Raw genomic sequence first — 18,705 nt, forward strand, 5'->3', positions numbered from 1 at the left:
TACATACTGGTACTTCTCCTCTATGAGTTACATACTGGTACTGCTCCTCTATGAGATACATACTGGTACTGCTCCTCTATGAGATACATACTGGTACTTCTCCTCTATGAGTTACATACTGGTACTGCTCCTCTATGAGATACATACTGGTGCTGCTCTTCTATGAGATACATACTGCTCCTCTATGAGATACATACTGGTACTGCTCCTCTATGAGATACATACTGGTACTGCTCCTCTATGAGATACATACTGGTACTGCTCCTCTATGAGATACATACTGGTACTGCTCCTCTATGAGATACATACTGGTACTGCTCCTCTATGAGTTACATACTGGTACTGCTCCTCTATGAGATACATACTGGTACTGCTCCTCTATGAGTTACATACTGGTACTGCTCCTCTATGAGATACATACTGGTACTGCTCCTCTATGAGATACATACTGGTACTGCTCCTCTATGAGATACATACTGGTACTGCTCCTCTATGAGATACATACTGCTCCTCTATGAGATACATACTGGTACTGCTCCTCTATGAGTTACATACTGGTACTGCTCCTCTATGAGATACATACTGGTACTGCTCCTCTATGAGTTACATACTGGTACTGCTCCTCTATGAGTTACATACTGGTACTGCTCCTCTATGAGTTACATACTGGTACTGCTCCTCTATGAGATACATACTGGTACTGCTCCTCTATGAGATACATACTGGTACTGCTCCTCTATGAGATACATACTGGTACTGCTCCTCTATGAGATACATACTGGTACTGCTCCTCTATGAGATACATACTGGTACTGCTCCTCTATGAGATACATACTGGTACTGCTCCTCTATGAGTTACATACTGGTACTGCTCCTCTATGAGATACATACTGGTATTGCTCCTCTATGAGTTACATACTGGTACTGCTCCTCTATGAGATACATACTGGTACTGCTCCTCTATGAGATACATACTGGTACTGCTCCTCTATGAGTTACATACTGGTACTGCTCCTCTATGAGATACATACTGGTACTGCTCCTCTATGAGTTACATACTGGTACTGCTCCTCTATGAGTTACATACTGGTACTGCTCCTCTATGAGATACATACTGGTACTGCTCCTCTATGAGTTACATACTGGTACTGCTCCTCTATGAGATACATACTGGTACTGCTCCTCTATGAGTTACATACTGGTACTGCTCCTCTATGAGTTACATACTGGTACTGCTCCTCTATGAGTTACATACTGGTACTGCTCCTCTATGAGTTACATACTGGTACTGCTCCTCTATGAGATACATACTGGTACTGGTCCTCTATGAGATACATACTGGTACTGCTCCTCTATGAGATACATACTGGTACTGCTCCTCTATGAGATACATACTGGTACTGCTCCTCTATGAGTTACATACTGGTACTGCTCCTCTATGAGATACATACTGGTACTGCTCCTCTATGAGATACATACTGGTACTGCTCCTCTATGAGATACATACTGGTACTGCTCCTCTATGAGATACATACTGGTACTGCTCCTCTATGAGATACATACTGGTACTGCTCCTCTATGAGATAAATACTGGTACTGCTCCTCTATGAGATGCATACTGGTACTGCTCCTCTATGAGATACATACTGCTCCTCTATGAGATACATACAATTGTTTACAGACAGATTATTTCACTTATCATTCACTGTATCACAATTCCAGTGGGTCAGAAGTTTACATACACAAAGTTGACTGTGCCTTTTAAACAGCATGGAAAATTCCAGAAAATGAAGTCATGGCTTTAGAAGTTTCTGATAGGCTAATTGACATCATTTGAGTCAATTGGAGGTGTACCTGTGGATGATTTCAAGGCCTACCTTCAAACACAGTGCTCTTTGTGGGCGGAACTGAAAAAGTGTGTGCGAGCAAGGATCTTACAAACCTGACTCAGTTACACCAGCTCGGTCAGGAGGAATGGGTCAAACCACACCCAATTTATTGTGGGAAGCTTGTGGAAGGCCACCCAAAACGTTTGATTTAAAGGCAATGCTACCAAATACTAGTTGAGTGAATGTAAAACGTGTGAAGAAATAAATAAAAGCTGAAATAAATCATTATCTCTACTATTATTCTGACATTTCACATTCTTAAAATAAAGTAGTGATCCTAACTCCCCTAAATCAGAGATTTCCTACTGGGATTATATGTCAGGAAATGTGGAAAAACTGAGTTTAAATGTATTTAGCTAAGGTGTATGTAAACTTCCAACTTCCAACTATATGTAAACACAGTGAAGATTGTCAGTCAGAACCTACTGTTTGTGATGAGGTCAGTCAGAATTGACTCTTAAGTGCTCAATCTGGGTGGCAGTATACACAATGGATGTCATCCTCGTAAACCATCCTTGTACTAGTGTTTCTTGTGCGTACAGTAAGGATGTAACTGTATATAGATAAACTGTGAGAAGAAGAACACTTCCTCTGGGGCCACACAGAGATGAAGGAATCCCGGGGTATGAATAGTGTACTTTGTAGACAACACACAATGGGGAGATCACTATCAAGGTTTGATCTCGTGGAAATAGTAGGTTTGCTGTTCGCTGCCTTAATCTCCCAGGAAGCATTTGAGTCAACTGGGGCTGAAAGACAACAGTCTTAGAGGGCTGTACCCTAGTTAGTTTTGATTGGTTGATTTTTCTTTTTTTCCTCCTATGACGTTTCCATTGGACCATACTCCTCTCCCAGAATCAAACATAGCACATGCTCGGGCCAGTCTTTCACAATACACTGTTTAAAAAAAAAATCATAGAGTACTTTCCCAAATTATTGATTTTAAAATATGTTTAGTTTGATATTTTCCCCTCAAAGTCTGTCCAGGGTCAGCGTCAATTCCTGTACCATATTACCAAACTTAAACCTAAAAATGACGATGTCACCGACAGTGCAGGAAAGTAGTTTTTAGCCATGTAGCGGTGTAGCTAACTAATGATCTAGTTAACTAATGGTCTAGTTGACTAATGGTGTAGCTAACGAATGGTGTAGTTAATGAATGGTGTAGCTAACTACTGGTGTAGCTAACTAATGGTGTAGCTAACTACTGGTCTAGTTAACTAATGGCGTAGCTAACTACTGGTGTCGCTAACTACTGGTGTACTGGTGTAGGTAACTACTGGTGTAGCTAACTACTGGTGTACTGGTGTAGGTAACTACTGGTGTAGATAACTACTGGTGTAGCTAACTTCTGGTGTAGCTAACTACTGGTGTAGCTAACTACTGGTGTACTTGTGTAGCTAACTACTGGTGTAGCTAACTACTGGTGTAGATAACTACTGGTGTACTGGTGTAGGTAACTACTCGTGTAGCTAACTTCTGGCATAGCTAACTACTGGTATAGTTAACTAATGGTGTAGCTAACTACTGGTGTAGATAACTACTGATATACTGGTGTAGTCTAACTACTGGTGTAGGTAACTGCTGGTGTCGGTAACTGCTGGTGTAGGTAACTACTGGTGTAGCTAACTACTGGTGTAGTCTAACTACTGACGTAGGTAATTACTGGTGTATTTTACTACTGGTGTAGTCTAACTACTGGTGTAGTCTAACTACTGGTATATTTTACTACTGGTGTAGTCTAACTACTGGTGTAGGTAACTACTGGTGTAGTCTAACTACTGGTGTATTTTACTACTGGTGTAGTCTAACTACTGGTGTATTTTACTGCTGGTGTAGTTAACTACTGGTGTATTTTACTACTGGTGTAGTCTAACTACTGGTGTATTATACTACTGGTGTAGTCTAACTACTGTTGTATTTTACTACTGGTGTAGCTAACTACTGGTGTAGTCTAATTACTGGTTTATTCTACTACTGGTGTAGTCTAACTGCTGGTGTAGGTAACTACTAGTGTAGTCTAACTGCTGGTGTATTTTACTACTGGTGTGGTCTAACTACTGGTATAGGTAACTACTGGTGTAGGTAACTACTGGTGTAGCTAACTGCTGGTGTATTTTACTACTGGTGTAGGTAACTACTGGTGTAGGTAACTACTAGTGTAGTCTAACTGCTGGTGTATTTTACTACTGGTGTGGTCTAACTACTGGTGTAGGTAACTACTGGTGTAGCTAACTGCTGGTGTAGGTAACTACTGGTGTAGTCTAACTGCTGGTGTAGGTAACTGCTGGTGTAGGTAACTACTGGTGTAGTCTAACTACTGGTGTAGCTAACTACTGGTTTACGTAACTACTGGTGTAGGTAACTACTGGTGTAGTCTAACTACTGGTGTAGCTAACTACTGGTGTAGGTAACTACTGGGGTAGTCTAACTACTGGTGTAGCTAACTACTGGTGTAGCTAACTACTGGTGTAGGTAACTACTGGTGTAGTCTTAACTACTGGTGTATTTTACTACTGGTGTAGCTAACTACTGGTGTAGTCTAACTGCTGGTGTATGTAACTACTGGTGTAGGTAACTACTGGTGGAGTCTAACTGCTGGTGTAGTCTAACTACTGGTTTATTTTACTACTGGTGTATGTAACTACTGGTGTATTTTACTACTGGTGTAGCTAACTACTGGTGTAGGTAACTACTGGTGGAGTCTAACTACTGGTGTAGCTAACTACTGGTGTAGTCTAACTGCTGGTGTATGTAACTACTGGTGGAGTCTAACTGCTGGTGTAGTCTAACTACTGGTTTATTTTACTACTGGTGTATGTAACTACTGGTGTATTTTACTACTGGTGTAGCTAACTACTGGTGTAGGTAACTACTGGTGGAGTCTAACTACTGACGTAGGTAATTACTGGTGTATTTTACTACTGGTGTAGTCTTAACTACTGGTGTAGTCTAACTACTGGTATATTTTACTACTGGTGTAGTCTAACTACTGGTGTAGGTAACTACTGGTGTAGTCTAACTACTGGTGTATTTTACTACTGGTGTAGTCTAACTACTGGTGTATTTTACTGCTGGTGTAGTTAACTACTGGTGTATTTTACTACTGGTGTAGTCTAACTACTGGTGTATTATACTACTGGTGTAGTCTAACTACTGTTGTATTTTACTACTGGTGTAGCTAACTACTGGTGTAGTCTAATTACTGGTTTATTCTACTACTGGTGTAGTCTAACTGCTGGTGTAGGTAACTACTAGTGTAGTCTAACTGCTGGTGTATTTTACTACTGGTGTGGTCTAACTACTGGTATAGGTAACTACTGGTGTAGGTAACTACTGGTGTAGCTAACTGCTGGTGTATTTTACTACTGGTGTAGGTAACTACTGGTGTAGGTAACTACTAGTGTAGTCTAACTGCTGGTGTATTTTACTACTGGTGTGGTCTAACTACTGGTGTAGGTAACTACTGGTGTAGCTAACTGCTGGTGTAGGTAACTACTGGTGTAGTCTAACTGCTGGTGTAGGTAACTGCTGGTGTAGGTAACTACTGGTGTAGTCTAACTACTGGTGTAGCTAACTACTGGTTTACGTAACTACTGGTGTAGGTAACTACTGGTGTAGTCTAACTACTGGTGTAGCTAACTACTGGTGTAGGTAACTACTGGGGTAGTCTAACTACTGGTGTAGCTAACTACTGGTGTAGCTAACTACTGGTGTAGGTAACTACTGGTGTAGCTAACTACTTGTGTAGGTAACTACTTGTGTAGGTAACTACTGGTGTAGTCTTAACTACTGGTGTATTTTACTACTGGTGTAGCTAACTACTGGTGTAGTCTAACTGCTGGTGTATGTAACTACTGGTGTAGGTAACTACTGGTGGAGTCTAACTGCTGGTGTAGTCTAACTACTGGTTTATTTTACTACTGGTGTATGTAACTACTGGTGTATTTTACTACTGGTGTAGCTAACTACTGGTGTAGGTAACTACTGGTGGAGTCTAACTACTGGTGTAGGTAACTACTGGTGGAGTCTAACTACTGGTGTAGGTAACTACTGGTGGAGTCTAACTACTGGTGTAGGTAACTACTGGTGGAGTCTAACTACTGGTGTAGGTAACTACTGGTGTAGCTAACTACTGGTGTAGCTAACTACTGGTGGAGTCTAACTACTGGTGTAGGAGGTGGCTGGCTGGACATGGTTCTGGAGGTGGCTGGCTGGACATGGTTCTGGAGATGTCTGGCTGGACATGGTTCTGGAGATAGCTGGCTGGACATGGTTCTGGAGGTGGCTGGCTGGACATGGTTCTGGAGGTGGCTGGCTGGACATGGTTCTGGAGATAGCTGGCTGGACATGGTTCTGGAGGTGGCTGGCTGGACATGGTTCTGGAGGTGGCTGGCTGGACATGGTTCTGGAGATGGCTGGCTGGACATGGTTCTGGAGGTGGCTGGCTGGACATGGTTCTGGAGGTGGCTGGCTGGACATGGTTCTGGAGATGGCTGGCTGGACATGGTTCTGGAGGTGGCTGGCTGGACATGGTTCTGGAGGTGGCTGGCTGGACATGGTTCTGGAGATGGCTGGCTGGACATGGTTCTGGAGGTGGCTGGCTGGACATGGTTCTGGAGGTGGCTGGCTGGACATGGTTCTGGAGGTGGCTGGCTGGACATGGTTCTGGAGGTGGCTGGCTGGACATGGTTCTGGAGGTGGCTGGCTGGACATGGTTCTGGAGGAGTTGATGCCTCATTACTATGGCTTCTATACTTGAGGAGTTGATGCCTCATTATGATGGCTTCTATACCGGAGGAGTTGATGCCTCATTATGATGGCTTCTATACCGGAGGCGTTGATGCCTCATTACGATGGCTTCTATACTTGAGGAGTTGATGCCTCATTATGATGGCTTCTATACTTGAGGAGTTGATGCCTCATTATGATGGCTTCTATACCGGAGGAGTTGATGCCTCATTATGATGGCTTCTATACTTGAGGAGTTGATGCCTCATTACGATGGCCAGCTTCTGAGCAGGCACTCACAGAAGTGCTTGTGGTTGTGGTTCTTGACTTGGCTCTAAAACTGATAATATTGAATATGTTCCCATCTGTCCTGTAGGTGATGTTTATGCCTATGGACAGTCTGCTCTCTGTAAGGTGACCCATTCCAGCCAGAAGAGGGTTGTTGCGATGACCCAGCCTTGCTTTACTTCGGTCTTTATCTCGATTGGCTCTGTGGTTTCACTACCAGAGAGAATGACACACGCAGGAAGCATGCAGGAAGTGGAGGATGTTAACACATTGTGTAGGGCAGCCACATCAGGAGGATTCTCCACAGGGCCTCAGGGTTAACAGAGGTCAAAGGTCATGTATAGCGGTAGTCTATCATGTCTGAGGACACACACACACACACACACACACACACACACACACACACACACACACTATCCCTAAGCAGGTTACAACGGTGATAAATCACTTCAGAACAGCTGTAGTGCTATTCAGTTCTCTATTCACACACAACATTCATATTACAACATAACTGTTCTGCTCTAGTTACTATCTGTTCAGTTAATGAGGTTGCATTTACACTAGTTACCATTGTTTGCAATTCACCTTTTGACCTCTGATCCCTGAGATGTGTTAACCGAAAATAGTATATTACTGTATAATACAGTGGTTATTATATATGATATTATGTTATATTATACTGTATTATTAATCGGTTATTGATATATGATTTTATATTATACTGTATAATGCAGTGGGGGGTTCTGGGTCCAGTAAGGTGGTCAATGGGAGGTGGTAGTAAGCTCTAGCTAGTTACACAGGATTAGCTACTGTAGTGGAGGGCCGTTCCACTTGGGCCGTCATCAGCAGGATCCAACCGTTAGGGTTGGGCGTTGTGCCGTCTCAGCGTGAGCCTTTACTTAAGAGGCTTGGAGAGACAGGCTTAGAACCTGGGATACCTTCAGTCTTTATCGCTCTCCCTGACTCTGTTTCTATCATCAGCCTGGCTCTCTCGCTCTCTCTTCTGTAGGATATATTTGGGATTACCATGAGGAGGAGTGGAGGTAGGATGTTAATCGTGCTTAATATTGACTTAGTGTTTGCTGTCATGCTTCATGATGGGTATTGAAGAGTAATTGAGAAAACATTGGAAAAAAAACTGTATGGTGAATCTAAGGAATTAATTTCCTCAATCTGATTATATTGTTAACTAAATGAAGTAAATGATGTTGTACCGAGGAGAGGAGTATTAGGCTAATAGGTTAGGTGAAAGAAGGGGGGGATTCTGCGTAGCTCCCAAAACTAAGCAAGAAAAGAGGAGTTTCTTAAAACGAGTCCCTCAGAATAAAAGATAACAGCACTGTGCTCACTTTAATTATATGTTTAAAACGGTTGTTAGCTTTTCTTTTGTAATACTTGCTCAACCAAACATTAAGAAGAGGAACCAATAAAATGATATGGGTTGAGCGACCATTGAACAAGACATCACATGTTTGTAGTTCTGAAGAAGGTTGGCAGGCCAAACTGTTTCTGCAGGTGTCCTGGAAGTTCTTTGAGCAGTTATATTATATTCAATAGAATGGTTTCAAAAATCAAAACACAAAATGGTCTCTACAAACCAAGCAACAAGGAGTGTGTTTGATAAGGTAAGACTGGTGTCCTTCATAGAAATATTCAAGTATTATCTGACTAAATGCTTTCACTTCTTTTTGATTGCTGTTTTCGTGTTGGGATAAGTTTGATGGAGTCTGAACAGTAGAATTTGATTAACTGGTGAACTCTTCAAGGGAGAATGAAAGCAAAGGCAATGTTGGCTACTGTGTACTTTGCCAGCGATTGACATCAAGTCTGAGAATGAACATCAAGTCTGAAAGGCAATGACATGAAGTCTGGCTTGACATCAAGTCTGAAAGGAAGTATTTCTTGACATCAAGTCTGAAAGCAAGTATTTCAGATTGACATCAAGTCTGAAAGCAAGTATTTCAGGGATTGACATCAAGTCTGAAAGCAAGTATTTCAGCGATTGACATCAAGTCTGAAAGGAAGTATTTCAGCGATTGACATAACGTCTGAAAGGCACTTGCCCATTGGGAAAATCAGGAGTATTAGTTGGTTGCCCGAAGATTATGATCACTTGACCGAAAACATGTAAATGAGCTATTTACACGTAGAAGTGCCTTCCTTTGTATTGTCTGCCTGTCACCTACACACAGGGGAGGAATCAGAAACATCAGTACTGGAATTATTTTTCATTTGGTTATCAGCAAAACAATTCTCAGAGCAGATTCAACTTGCCCAACTGCCATGTACGGTACATTCAGAAAGTATTCAGACCCTTTTCCACATTCTGTTATGTTACAGCCTTATTTTAAAATGGATTTAAAACGTGTTTTTCCTCATCAATCTACACACAATAGCCCCTAATGACAACGTGAATACAGGCTTATTTTAAAATGGATTTAATACGTGTTTTTCCTCATCAATCTACACACAATAGCCCCTAATGACAACGTGAATACAGGCTTTTAGAAATGTTTGCAAAAAAACAAACAAACAAAAAATATATAACTTATTTACATAAGTAATCAGACCCTTCTCTATGAGACTCGAAATTGAGCTCCGCTGCATCCTGTTTCCATTGATCATCCTTGAGATGTTTCTACAACTTGATTGGATTCCAACCTGTGGTAAATTCAATTGATTAAACATGATTTGGAAAGGCACACGCCTGTCTAAACAGTTGACAGTGCATGTCAGAGCAAAAACCAAGCCATGAGGTCGAAGGACTTGTCTGTAGGACTCCGAGACAGGATTGTGTAGAGGCACAGATCTGGGGAAGGGTACCAAAGAATGTCTGCATCATTGAAGGTCCCCAAGACCACTGGGGCGGCAGGTAGCCTAGCGGTTAGAGCGTTGGACTCCGATGGTCACTCTGACAGAGCTCCAGAGTTCCTCTGTGGAGATGGGAGAACCTCTGTGGAGATGGGAGAACCTTCCATCACCAATCAAAAGAAGCCAGTCCTCAGTAAAATGCACATGACAGCCCTCTTGGAGTTTGCCAAAAGGCACCTAAAGGACTCTCAGACCATGAGAAACAAGATTCTCTGGTCTAATGAAACCAAGATAGAACTTTGGCCTGAATGCCAAGCATCACTTCTAGAGGAAACCTGGCACCATCCTTACGGTGAAGCGTGGTGGTGGCAGCATCATGCTGTGGGGATGTTTTTCAGTGGTCGGGATTGGGAGACTGCTCAGGATCAGGGGAAAGATTAACGTAGCAAAGTACAGAGAGATTCTTGATGAAAACCTGCTCCAGAGCGCTCAGGACCTCAAACTGGGGCAAATGTTCACCTTCCAACAGGACAACGACCCTAAGCACACAGCCAAGACAACGCAGGAGTGGCTTCGGGACAAGTCTCTGAATGTCCTTGAGTGGCCCAGAGCCCGGACTTAGACCCAATCTAACATCTCTGGAGAGACCTGAAAATAGCTGTGCAGCAACGCTCCTCATCCAACCTGACAGAGGTTGAGAGGATCTGCAGAGAAGAATGGGGAAAATTCCCCAAATACAGGTGTTCCACGCTTGCTTTTTTAAATCAACTGCCCAATGGGGCAACCTCCCAGCACACTCAACTAGCATGACTACTCAGTTCACTTCCCCAGGGCAACCTTTCGTGTCAATCCCTGCTATTGTATAAGGCCCCTGTGTTTCTATTTCAACTGTGGCCAGCTGTCTGTCTGAACCACACACACACACACACACACACACACACACACACACACACACACACACACACACACACACACACACACACACACACACACACACACACACACACACACACACACACACACACACACACACACACACACACACACACACAAGCAAAGCCATTTACAGAGTTAGCCAATCACCTCAGTACCCCTGCCTTACCATCCGTTTTAATTTATTTCTTCATTTTGGGGAAATGGAGGTGAGGTGGTGTGGGGTGAAGGGGGGTGAGGTGGTGTGAGGTGAAGAGGGGTGAGGTGGTGTGGGGTGAAGAGGGGTGAGGTGGTGTGGGTTGAAGAGGGGTGAGGTGGTGTGGGGTGAAGAGGGGTGAGGTGGTGTGAGAGATCCAGGGGTCAGCTGATCACCATATGAATGACCTTTGGTTCACCTGTTAGCCTGTGTTCTACCTTCTGTTCCACAGCACCATGTGCGGTCACTGGGTTCATTTGCATACATTTATCAGAGATGTTATTCAAAGTATTTCAACTGTCATTCATGGAGGACAATGCTCTTGAGAGCCAGTAAAACATATAGGGAACATTCACTGAGTAGATACAGTATGTCTTTATGTAAAATGGTGAGATGACTGCTGTGTTTGTCTGGGAGTGAACCTGTGGGTCTGGACATTGTAGTTGTGTTAGTGTCTTGGCCTGTCCTTGGTCCAGCTCCCCCCATGCAGAGCTAATCCCTTTAGTGTTTTGTTCTGGTCCTCTGGACCTCTCCATCGCCCTGGCATCATCACAGGAGGTTAATAGGCAGTACAGTACCATGAGACCGGGCTAAACCAGACCAGACCAGAGACACATGCTCTCTGTCTGTCAGCAGGCACTAGACCGAAAGGAATTGGCTCAGATTTAAAGTTCACGTGTTTTATGAGAATCATAATTTTTTTAATCTTCACGTTTTCATATTTTCAAAAGAACACCTTGTGATAATGTCTGACAATCTTCTCCTCTCTCCTTTTTTAGGAGGACGTTTCCCAGAGGCCCCAGTAAAGCACATCCTGTCCATTTCCCTGTGTAGTGGTCCCCACTGGCAGAGGATTGCTTTCTACTTGCAGACACTTTCACTGCTCAGTGGCATATCCATACCCTGGGTGAGATAGAGTAGCCCACAGGAGAAAGTCAACCCTTTCTTACAACGCACTCGCTCTCCCAGGCCTTTTATCCCTCTAAGAGAGCCCCTCCCTGGGGTCATGCCTATCCTACTCACTGCCGACGTCTCCTTCAGCTCCAAGCAGGAGCTGCTGGACCCCCAGGACGGCCCTATGTGCCCCTCCCTAGAGACACCCAGCCCTGTAGACTCTCAGGAGGACAGCCCAGTGGGTTCAGGCCCCGGCAGCGCCGCGGGAAACAGCCCCGCTCGCCACATCATCCTCACCCGGGCTGCTACCCCACTGCCTGGACAGCTTTACACGGGCCAAGCACCCACGGAAACCCCACTGGGCCTCACATTCATCCCCACACACTCAGAAGGCCTGTGTGGCTGGGGGGCTCTGACGCCCCGAGCCATCCAGACCTTCAACACCCCTCGCTGGGTACTGTTCTTCCTTTGTGTGGCCTCCTTCCTCCAGGGCATGATCATCAACGGCTTCATCAACACTGTGGTGACCTCCATAGAGAGACGTTTTGACCTGCGCAGCTACCAGACCGGTCTCATCGCCAGCTCCTACGACATTGCTGCCTGTGTGTGCCTGGCCTTCGTCAGTTACTTTGGTGGGACGGGGCACAAGCCTCGCTGGCTGGGCTGGGGAGTGCTGGTCATGGCGCTAGGATCTCTGGTGTTCGCCCTGCCTCACTTCACCACTCCCCCGTACCAGGTAAGCATGCCCGAGCAGACAGGGGTGTGTACGGGGAACCGTACCAGACGTTGCCATGATAACGAGGGTGGGGGCCTGTCCAGCTACCGCTTTGTCTTCATGCTGGGCCAGTTCCTGCATGGGGTGGGAGCCACGCCCCTCTACACTCTGGGCGTCACCTACCTGGACGAGAACGTCAAGTCCAGCTACGCTCCGGTGTACATCGGTGAGTCACTGAGCACAACACCGTGAGCGTCGTTCTGATCTCTTTATGACATGTTTTGTATTTCCTGTTCATATTCATTCATCTGGTGCATGTCTTTATCATCCACTAGAGAAAAGTTTCAATTGTTTTTAATAATGATACAATGTTTCATTTAAACGTAAAAAACAAAAATACAAGTGTACTGTGTCCAAGGACCTGTAAACTGCAGAGCACAGCTTACTTGATTCTCATATGGTGTAGACTATAGTCATACTACTCTTCCTCTCTCTGTGCTGCCGGTATTTGTGGCGGCTGACTGATACCGTGTTGTGGCGGCTGACTGATACCGTGTCCTGGCAGTGTTTGTGGCGGCTGACTGATACCGTGTCCTGGCAGTGTTTGTGGTGGCTGACTGATACCGTGTCCTGGCGGTGTTTGTGGTGGCTGACTGATACCGTGTCCTGGCAGTGTTTGTGGTGGCTGACTGATACCGTGTCCTGGCAGTGTTTGTGGCGGCTGACTGATACCGTGTTGTGGCGGCTGACTGATACCGTGTCCTGGCAGTGTTTGTGGCGACTGACTGATACCGTGTTGTGGGCGGCTGACTGATACCGTGTCCTGGCGGTGTTTGTGGTGGCTGACTGATACCGTGTCCTGGCGGTGTTTGTGGCGGCTGACTGATACCGTGTCCTGGCGGTGTTTGTGGCGGCTGACTGATACCGTGTTGTGGCGGCTGACTGATACCGTGTCCTGGCAGTGTTTGTGGCGGCTGACTGATACCGTGTCCTGGCAGTGTTTGTGGCGACTGACTGATACCGTGTCCTGGCAGTGTTTGTGGCGGCTGACTGATACCGTGTCCTGGCAGTGTTTGTGGCGGCTGACTGATACCGTGTCCTGGCAGTGTTTGTGGCGGCTGACTGATACCGTGTCCTGGCAGTGTTTGTGGCGGCTGACTGATACCGTGTCCTGGCAGTGTTTGTGGTGGCTGACTGATACCGTGTCCTGGCAGTGTTTGTGGCGGCTGACTGATACCGTGTCCTGGCAGTGTTTGTGGCGACTGACTGATACCGTGTCCTGGCAGTGTTTGTGGTGGCTGACTGATACCGTGTCCTGGCGGTGTTTGTGGCGGCTGACTGATACCGTGTCCTGGCAGTGTTTGTGGCGGCTGACTGATACCGTGTCCTGGCAGTGTTTGTGGCGACTGACTGATACCGTGTCCTGGCAGTGTTTGTGGTGGCTGACTGATACCGTGTCCTGGCGGTGTTTGTGGCGGCTGACTGATACCGTGTCCTGGCAGTGTTTGTGGCGGCTGACTGATACCGTGTCCTGGCAGTGTTTGTGGCGGCTGACTGATACCGTGTCCTGGCAGTGTTTGTGGCGGCTGACTGATACCGTGTCCTGGCAGTGTTTGTGGTGGCTGACTGATACCGTGTCCTGGCAGTGTTTGTGGCGGCTGACTGATACTGTGTCCTGGCAGTGTTTGTGGTGGCTGACTGATACCGTGTCCTGGCAGTGTTTGTGGCGGCTGACTGATACCGTGTCCTGGCAGTGTTTGTGGTGGCTGACTGATACCGTGTCCTGGCAGTGTTTGTGGTGGCTGACTGATACCGTGTCCTGGCAGTGTTTGTGGCGGCTGACTGATACCGTGTCCTGGCAGTGTTTGTGGCGGCTGACTGATACCGTGTCCTGGCAGTGTTTGTGGCGGCTGACTGATACCGTGTCCTGGCAGTGTTTGTGGCGGCTGACTGATACCGTGTCCTGGCAGTGTTTGTGGCGGCTGACTGATACTGTGTGTGAATTATATCCATGTGGTTTCATCTGCATTAGGTGTGTGTGGGTGGTCAGAGACCACAGACTGACACAGCAGCCACCAGAATGCTGTGAGACTGTCAGACAAGGGTAGAGTGACAGGAAACAGGATGTGCAGATGAGAGCAGAGTCTGATTCATTGGTATGAGGATCATTAGGCTGACTCACTAAACACATGCTTTAGATGTGAAATCATCCGTGTGGAGAGGATTGTAATCTAATGGATCGGAATGGCAATTTTTAATTCTATAACAGTGACAGACACCCCTGTCGGTTGGTTGTTGAATACAGTTGTTCAAATTGGATGTGGGTAACATTATGTCATTATGTCTCCAACTGAACTCCAACAGACAAGTCCCAGAAACCCCTGCTACATCTGTTCTCTATTGAATCAGGCAATTTGACCATCTCTTAGACCTTCCCTGTCTTCCAATCAGCAGTTTCCCCACAGACACCAATAATATGCCTTTGAATTGTGCCTCTCCCCCCGCTATTTTCCTTTCAGAGTCAACAGAGGCAATAGAACACAATCACCATTTCAATGACCTCGGTGAGAACTCAGTGAAAGGACTCAGTCTGTCTCTGTGAGCTTATTGATCAAAAATAAACAACTCAAAGTAGGAGCAATGAGGTCTTTTAACCCAGTTGAGGCAGGAACAATTGTATTTGATGTATTAAGGATCTCTATTACCTGTTGCCAAGGCAGCAGCTACTCTTCCTGGGGCCCAGCAACATTCAGGCAGTTATAGACCGTTTAAAATGTTTCATACCACATATCTACAACACATTAAGTGTGTTCCCTCAGGCCACTTCTCTACACACATGTACACATGGATTTTGTTTTCTAGATATTAGCTGATTTTTTTATCTGATTCTACTGCTTGCATCAGTTACCTGATGTGGAACAGAGTTCCATGTAGTCATGTCTCTATGTAGTACTGTACACCTCCCATAGTCTGTTCTGGACTTGGGGACTGTGAAGAGACCTCTGGTGGCATGTCTTGTGGGGTATGTATGGGCGTCTGAGCTGTGTGCTAGTCATTTAAACAGACAGCTCAGTGCTTTCAACATGTCAATCAATACCTCTCATGAATACAAGTAGTGAAGTCAATCTCTCCACCACTTAGAGACAGGATAGATTGACATGCATATTACTCACGTTAGCGCTCTGTGTACATCCAAGGGCCGGTCCTGCTGCCCTGTTCTGAGCCGGTTGTAATTTCCTGAGGTCCCTCCAGGTGCGACAAAACAAGGGCCTGTCGGACCTGTCTTGTTGCTGTTAAGAATGTAGAGTAGGCCCTCCCGGGTGGCGCAGTGGTTAAGGGCGCTGTACTGCAGTGCCAGCTGCGCCATCAGAGACTCTGGGTTCGCGCCCAGGCTCTGTCGTAACCGGTGTGGCTGGCTTCCGGGTTGGATGCACGCTGTGTTAAGAAGCAGTGCGGCTTGGTTGGGTTGTGTATCGGAGGACGCATGACTTTCAACCTCCGTCTCTCCCGAGCGCCTACAGGAGTTGTAGCGATGAGACAAGACAGTAGCTACTACAACAATTGGAGACCAGGAAATTAGGGAGAAAAGGGGTCAAATTACAACAACAAAAAAAAACTAAAAAATGTAGAGGACTTTATTATGGACAGACTTCTCCCCATCTTAGCTACAAGCAGTTTAGTCACCACATTATTTATTACAAGATTTAGTTAAGGGTTTAGTGAATGATTGGTCCCAATTACAATGCTTTTAGTAACAATGAGGGGATGTAGGAAGACCCTAACTGAAGCTCTTTTCTGGTCTCTGTCTGTCTGGCTCCTCAGGGATCTTCTATACAGCAGCCATCGTGGGCCCAGCTGCAGGGTATCTTCTAGGAGGATACTTCCTTAACATCTACACAGAGATCCACATGACGTGAGTACCTCGGTCTGTCTGCCTCCACCTACCATACCTCTTGACTCAGCTCAGAGGAACAGCTTCTTAATGCGTCTGTATTTACCGTGTCTGATTCAGCTGGATCCGTAGACTATAACAATTATTTCACCTTAAAAGGGGAAATATCTTCCTACAGATATACAGTAGACTCCAGCCACCCTAGTCACAGACTGTTGTATTGGGCGCATGTGACAAATAACATTTGATTTGATTTGAGTGGCCATTCTACAAATATACAATACCTCCCTCTAGTGGCCATTCTACAAAAATACAATACCTCCCTCTAGTGGCCATTCCACAGATATATGCATCCTTCTGTAGCTCAGTTGGTAGAGCATGGCGCTTGTAACGCCAGGGTAGTGGGTTCGTTCCCCGGGACCACCCATACGTAGAATGTATGCACTTTGGATAAAAGCGTCTGCTAAATGGCATATATTATACAATGCCTCCCTCTAGTGGCCATTCTACAAATATACAATACCTCCCTCTATAGTGGCCATTCTACAGATATACAATACTACCCTCTAGTGTCCATTCTACAAATATACAATACCATTCCTTTAGTGGCCATTCTACAGATATGCAATACTACCCTCTAGTGGCCATTTATACAAATAGACAATACTGCTCTCTAGTGGCCATTCTACAGATATTCAATACTACCCTCTTATGGCCATTCTACAAATATACAATACTACCCTCTAGTGGCCATTCTACAAATATACAATACTACCCTCTAGTGGCTATTCTACAGATATACAATACTACCCTCTAGTGGCCCTTCTACAAATATATAATACCTTCCTCTAGTGGCCATTCTACAGATATACAATACTACCCTCTAGTGGCCATTCTACAGATATACAATACTACCCTCTAGTGGTCGTTCTACAGATATACAATACTGCCCTCTAGTGGTCCTTTGCAGTGTAACATTTACTCATAATTCTCAATAAATAAGCCAAAGCTCTCGACTTCATTATTGTCCATCTCGCAACTTTTTGTCCTCTTCGTCATGTCTTCTTCTGTGCCTCTTCCCTGTGTGTAGGACGGAGCTGACTCCAGAGAACCCTCTGTGGGTGGGGGCCTGGTGGATTGGCTTCCTGGCAGGAGGCGCAGCAGGGCTGGTTGTCGCCCTGCCCATCCTGGGTTACCCACGCCAACTACCAGGTTACTGACCAACTTAATGTCACTTCACCAACACCACAGAACCCAACACATCCCAATGAGATCAGTCTTTCACATCAACATATATATCTGTATTTTCTTCCCCCTTTCTCTGTCCAGGCTCTCAGAAGTATGTGGCCATGCGTGTGTCTGAGACCCACCAGCTGAAAGATGGCAGTCAGGCCAGTGCATCAGACCCTCAGTTTGGGAAGTCAGTGAAAGACATGCCCAGGTACAGTAGGTGACCCTACCCTCTATGATACAGAAGGAACCAGGCCTTCCACTCTCCTTCTCTATTTATTAACTCACACCATAACACTGACAGATGGATTCAATCTGATCAGCTAACGTTAACTAACTCACGTTTGTACATCGCGCTGGATTCGTACAATTGACCTTATTTTAGCGACCCCCCAAAAAACGTAATACTTCCAGATCAACTGTAATATCAATACCGTTGTAAAGCACAATTTCTCCCCGTTTCCAACATAACTTGGGCTCAGAAAGCAGACTGATTCTCCATGGCAACAGGGGATTAGTGAGAGGAAACAGGACAAAGACTACATTGTGTTACATAACATGGTAGTAAAGTGTCTCGGAGTAGGAGGGCTGATCTAGGATCTGTCTGAATCAGCTTACAGTACTACAAAAATTGTTCCAAAAGGTTTCTGTGGCTGTCCCCATAGGAGAACCCTTTTTAGTTCCAGGTAAAACCCTTTTTGTTGCCAGGTACAACCCTTTTTGTTGCCAGGTACAACCCTTTTTATTGCCAGGTATAACTCTGTTGGGTTCTACCTGGAACCAAAAGGGTTTCTTCAAAGGCTTCTCCTATGGGGATAGCCAAATAGCACTTTTTGGTTCTAGAAAGCAAATTATTTTCTAAGAGTTTATTCATGTACAGTATATTTTAAAGGCGAAAGTTATTGTGGATCAGCTCTCTGAGATGTTGTGGATACGGGCCCAGGTCTCAGTGTTAGAGATTATGGAGGAGCTTTACTTTAATTAAGAACTGAAGATCTTACTAAGGAAATAACCCCACACTCTCTCTCTCTCTCTCTCTCTCTCTCTCTCTCTCTCTCTCTCTCTCTCTCTCTTTCTCTCCTTCTCTCTCTCTCTTTCACTCTCTCTTCTCTCTTTCACTCTCTCT

At 45.3% G+C, this 18,705-nt stretch overlaps 2 protein-coding genes across 14 annotated transcripts in view; both read left to right on the forward strand.

Annotated features, from left to right (window-relative positions):
* The window catches only part of LOC127912428 (proteoglycan 4-like), a 288,599-nt gene that overhangs the window by 217,294 nt on the left and 52,600 nt on the right, over nucleotides 1–18,705 (forward strand). The window lies entirely within an intron of this gene.
* Nucleotides 1–18,705, forward strand: part of LOC118378016 (solute carrier organic anion transporter family member 4A1-like) — an 83,690-nt gene that overhangs the window by 28,895 nt on the left and 36,090 nt on the right. For 12 of the 13 annotated variants that reach the window (XR_008082547.1, XR_008082548.1, XR_008082549.1 and 9 more), the window contains exons 2-5: nucleotides 11,628–12,683; nucleotides 16,280–16,370; nucleotides 17,440–17,561; nucleotides 17,679–17,790. Coding sequence is in view for 5 of the 13 variants with exons in the window: in XM_052481607.1 (XP_052337567.1) it covers nucleotides 11,855–12,683; nucleotides 16,280–16,370; nucleotides 17,440–17,561; nucleotides 17,679–17,790 (1,154 nt within the window). In the remaining 8 variants the exon portion in view is untranslated. Of the gene's footprint in view, nucleotides 1–10,980; nucleotides 12,684–16,279; nucleotides 16,371–17,439; nucleotides 17,562–17,678; nucleotides 17,791–18,705 lie in introns of those variants that run through there. The other variant, XM_052481609.1, reaches the window with a different exon arrangement.

Source organism: Oncorhynchus keta, chromosome 27 (assembly GCF_023373465.1).
Source record: "Oncorhynchus keta strain PuntledgeMale-10-30-2019 chromosome 27, Oket_V2, whole genome shotgun sequence".
NCBI lineage: Eukaryota > Metazoa > Chordata > Actinopteri > Salmoniformes > Salmonidae > Oncorhynchus > Oncorhynchus keta.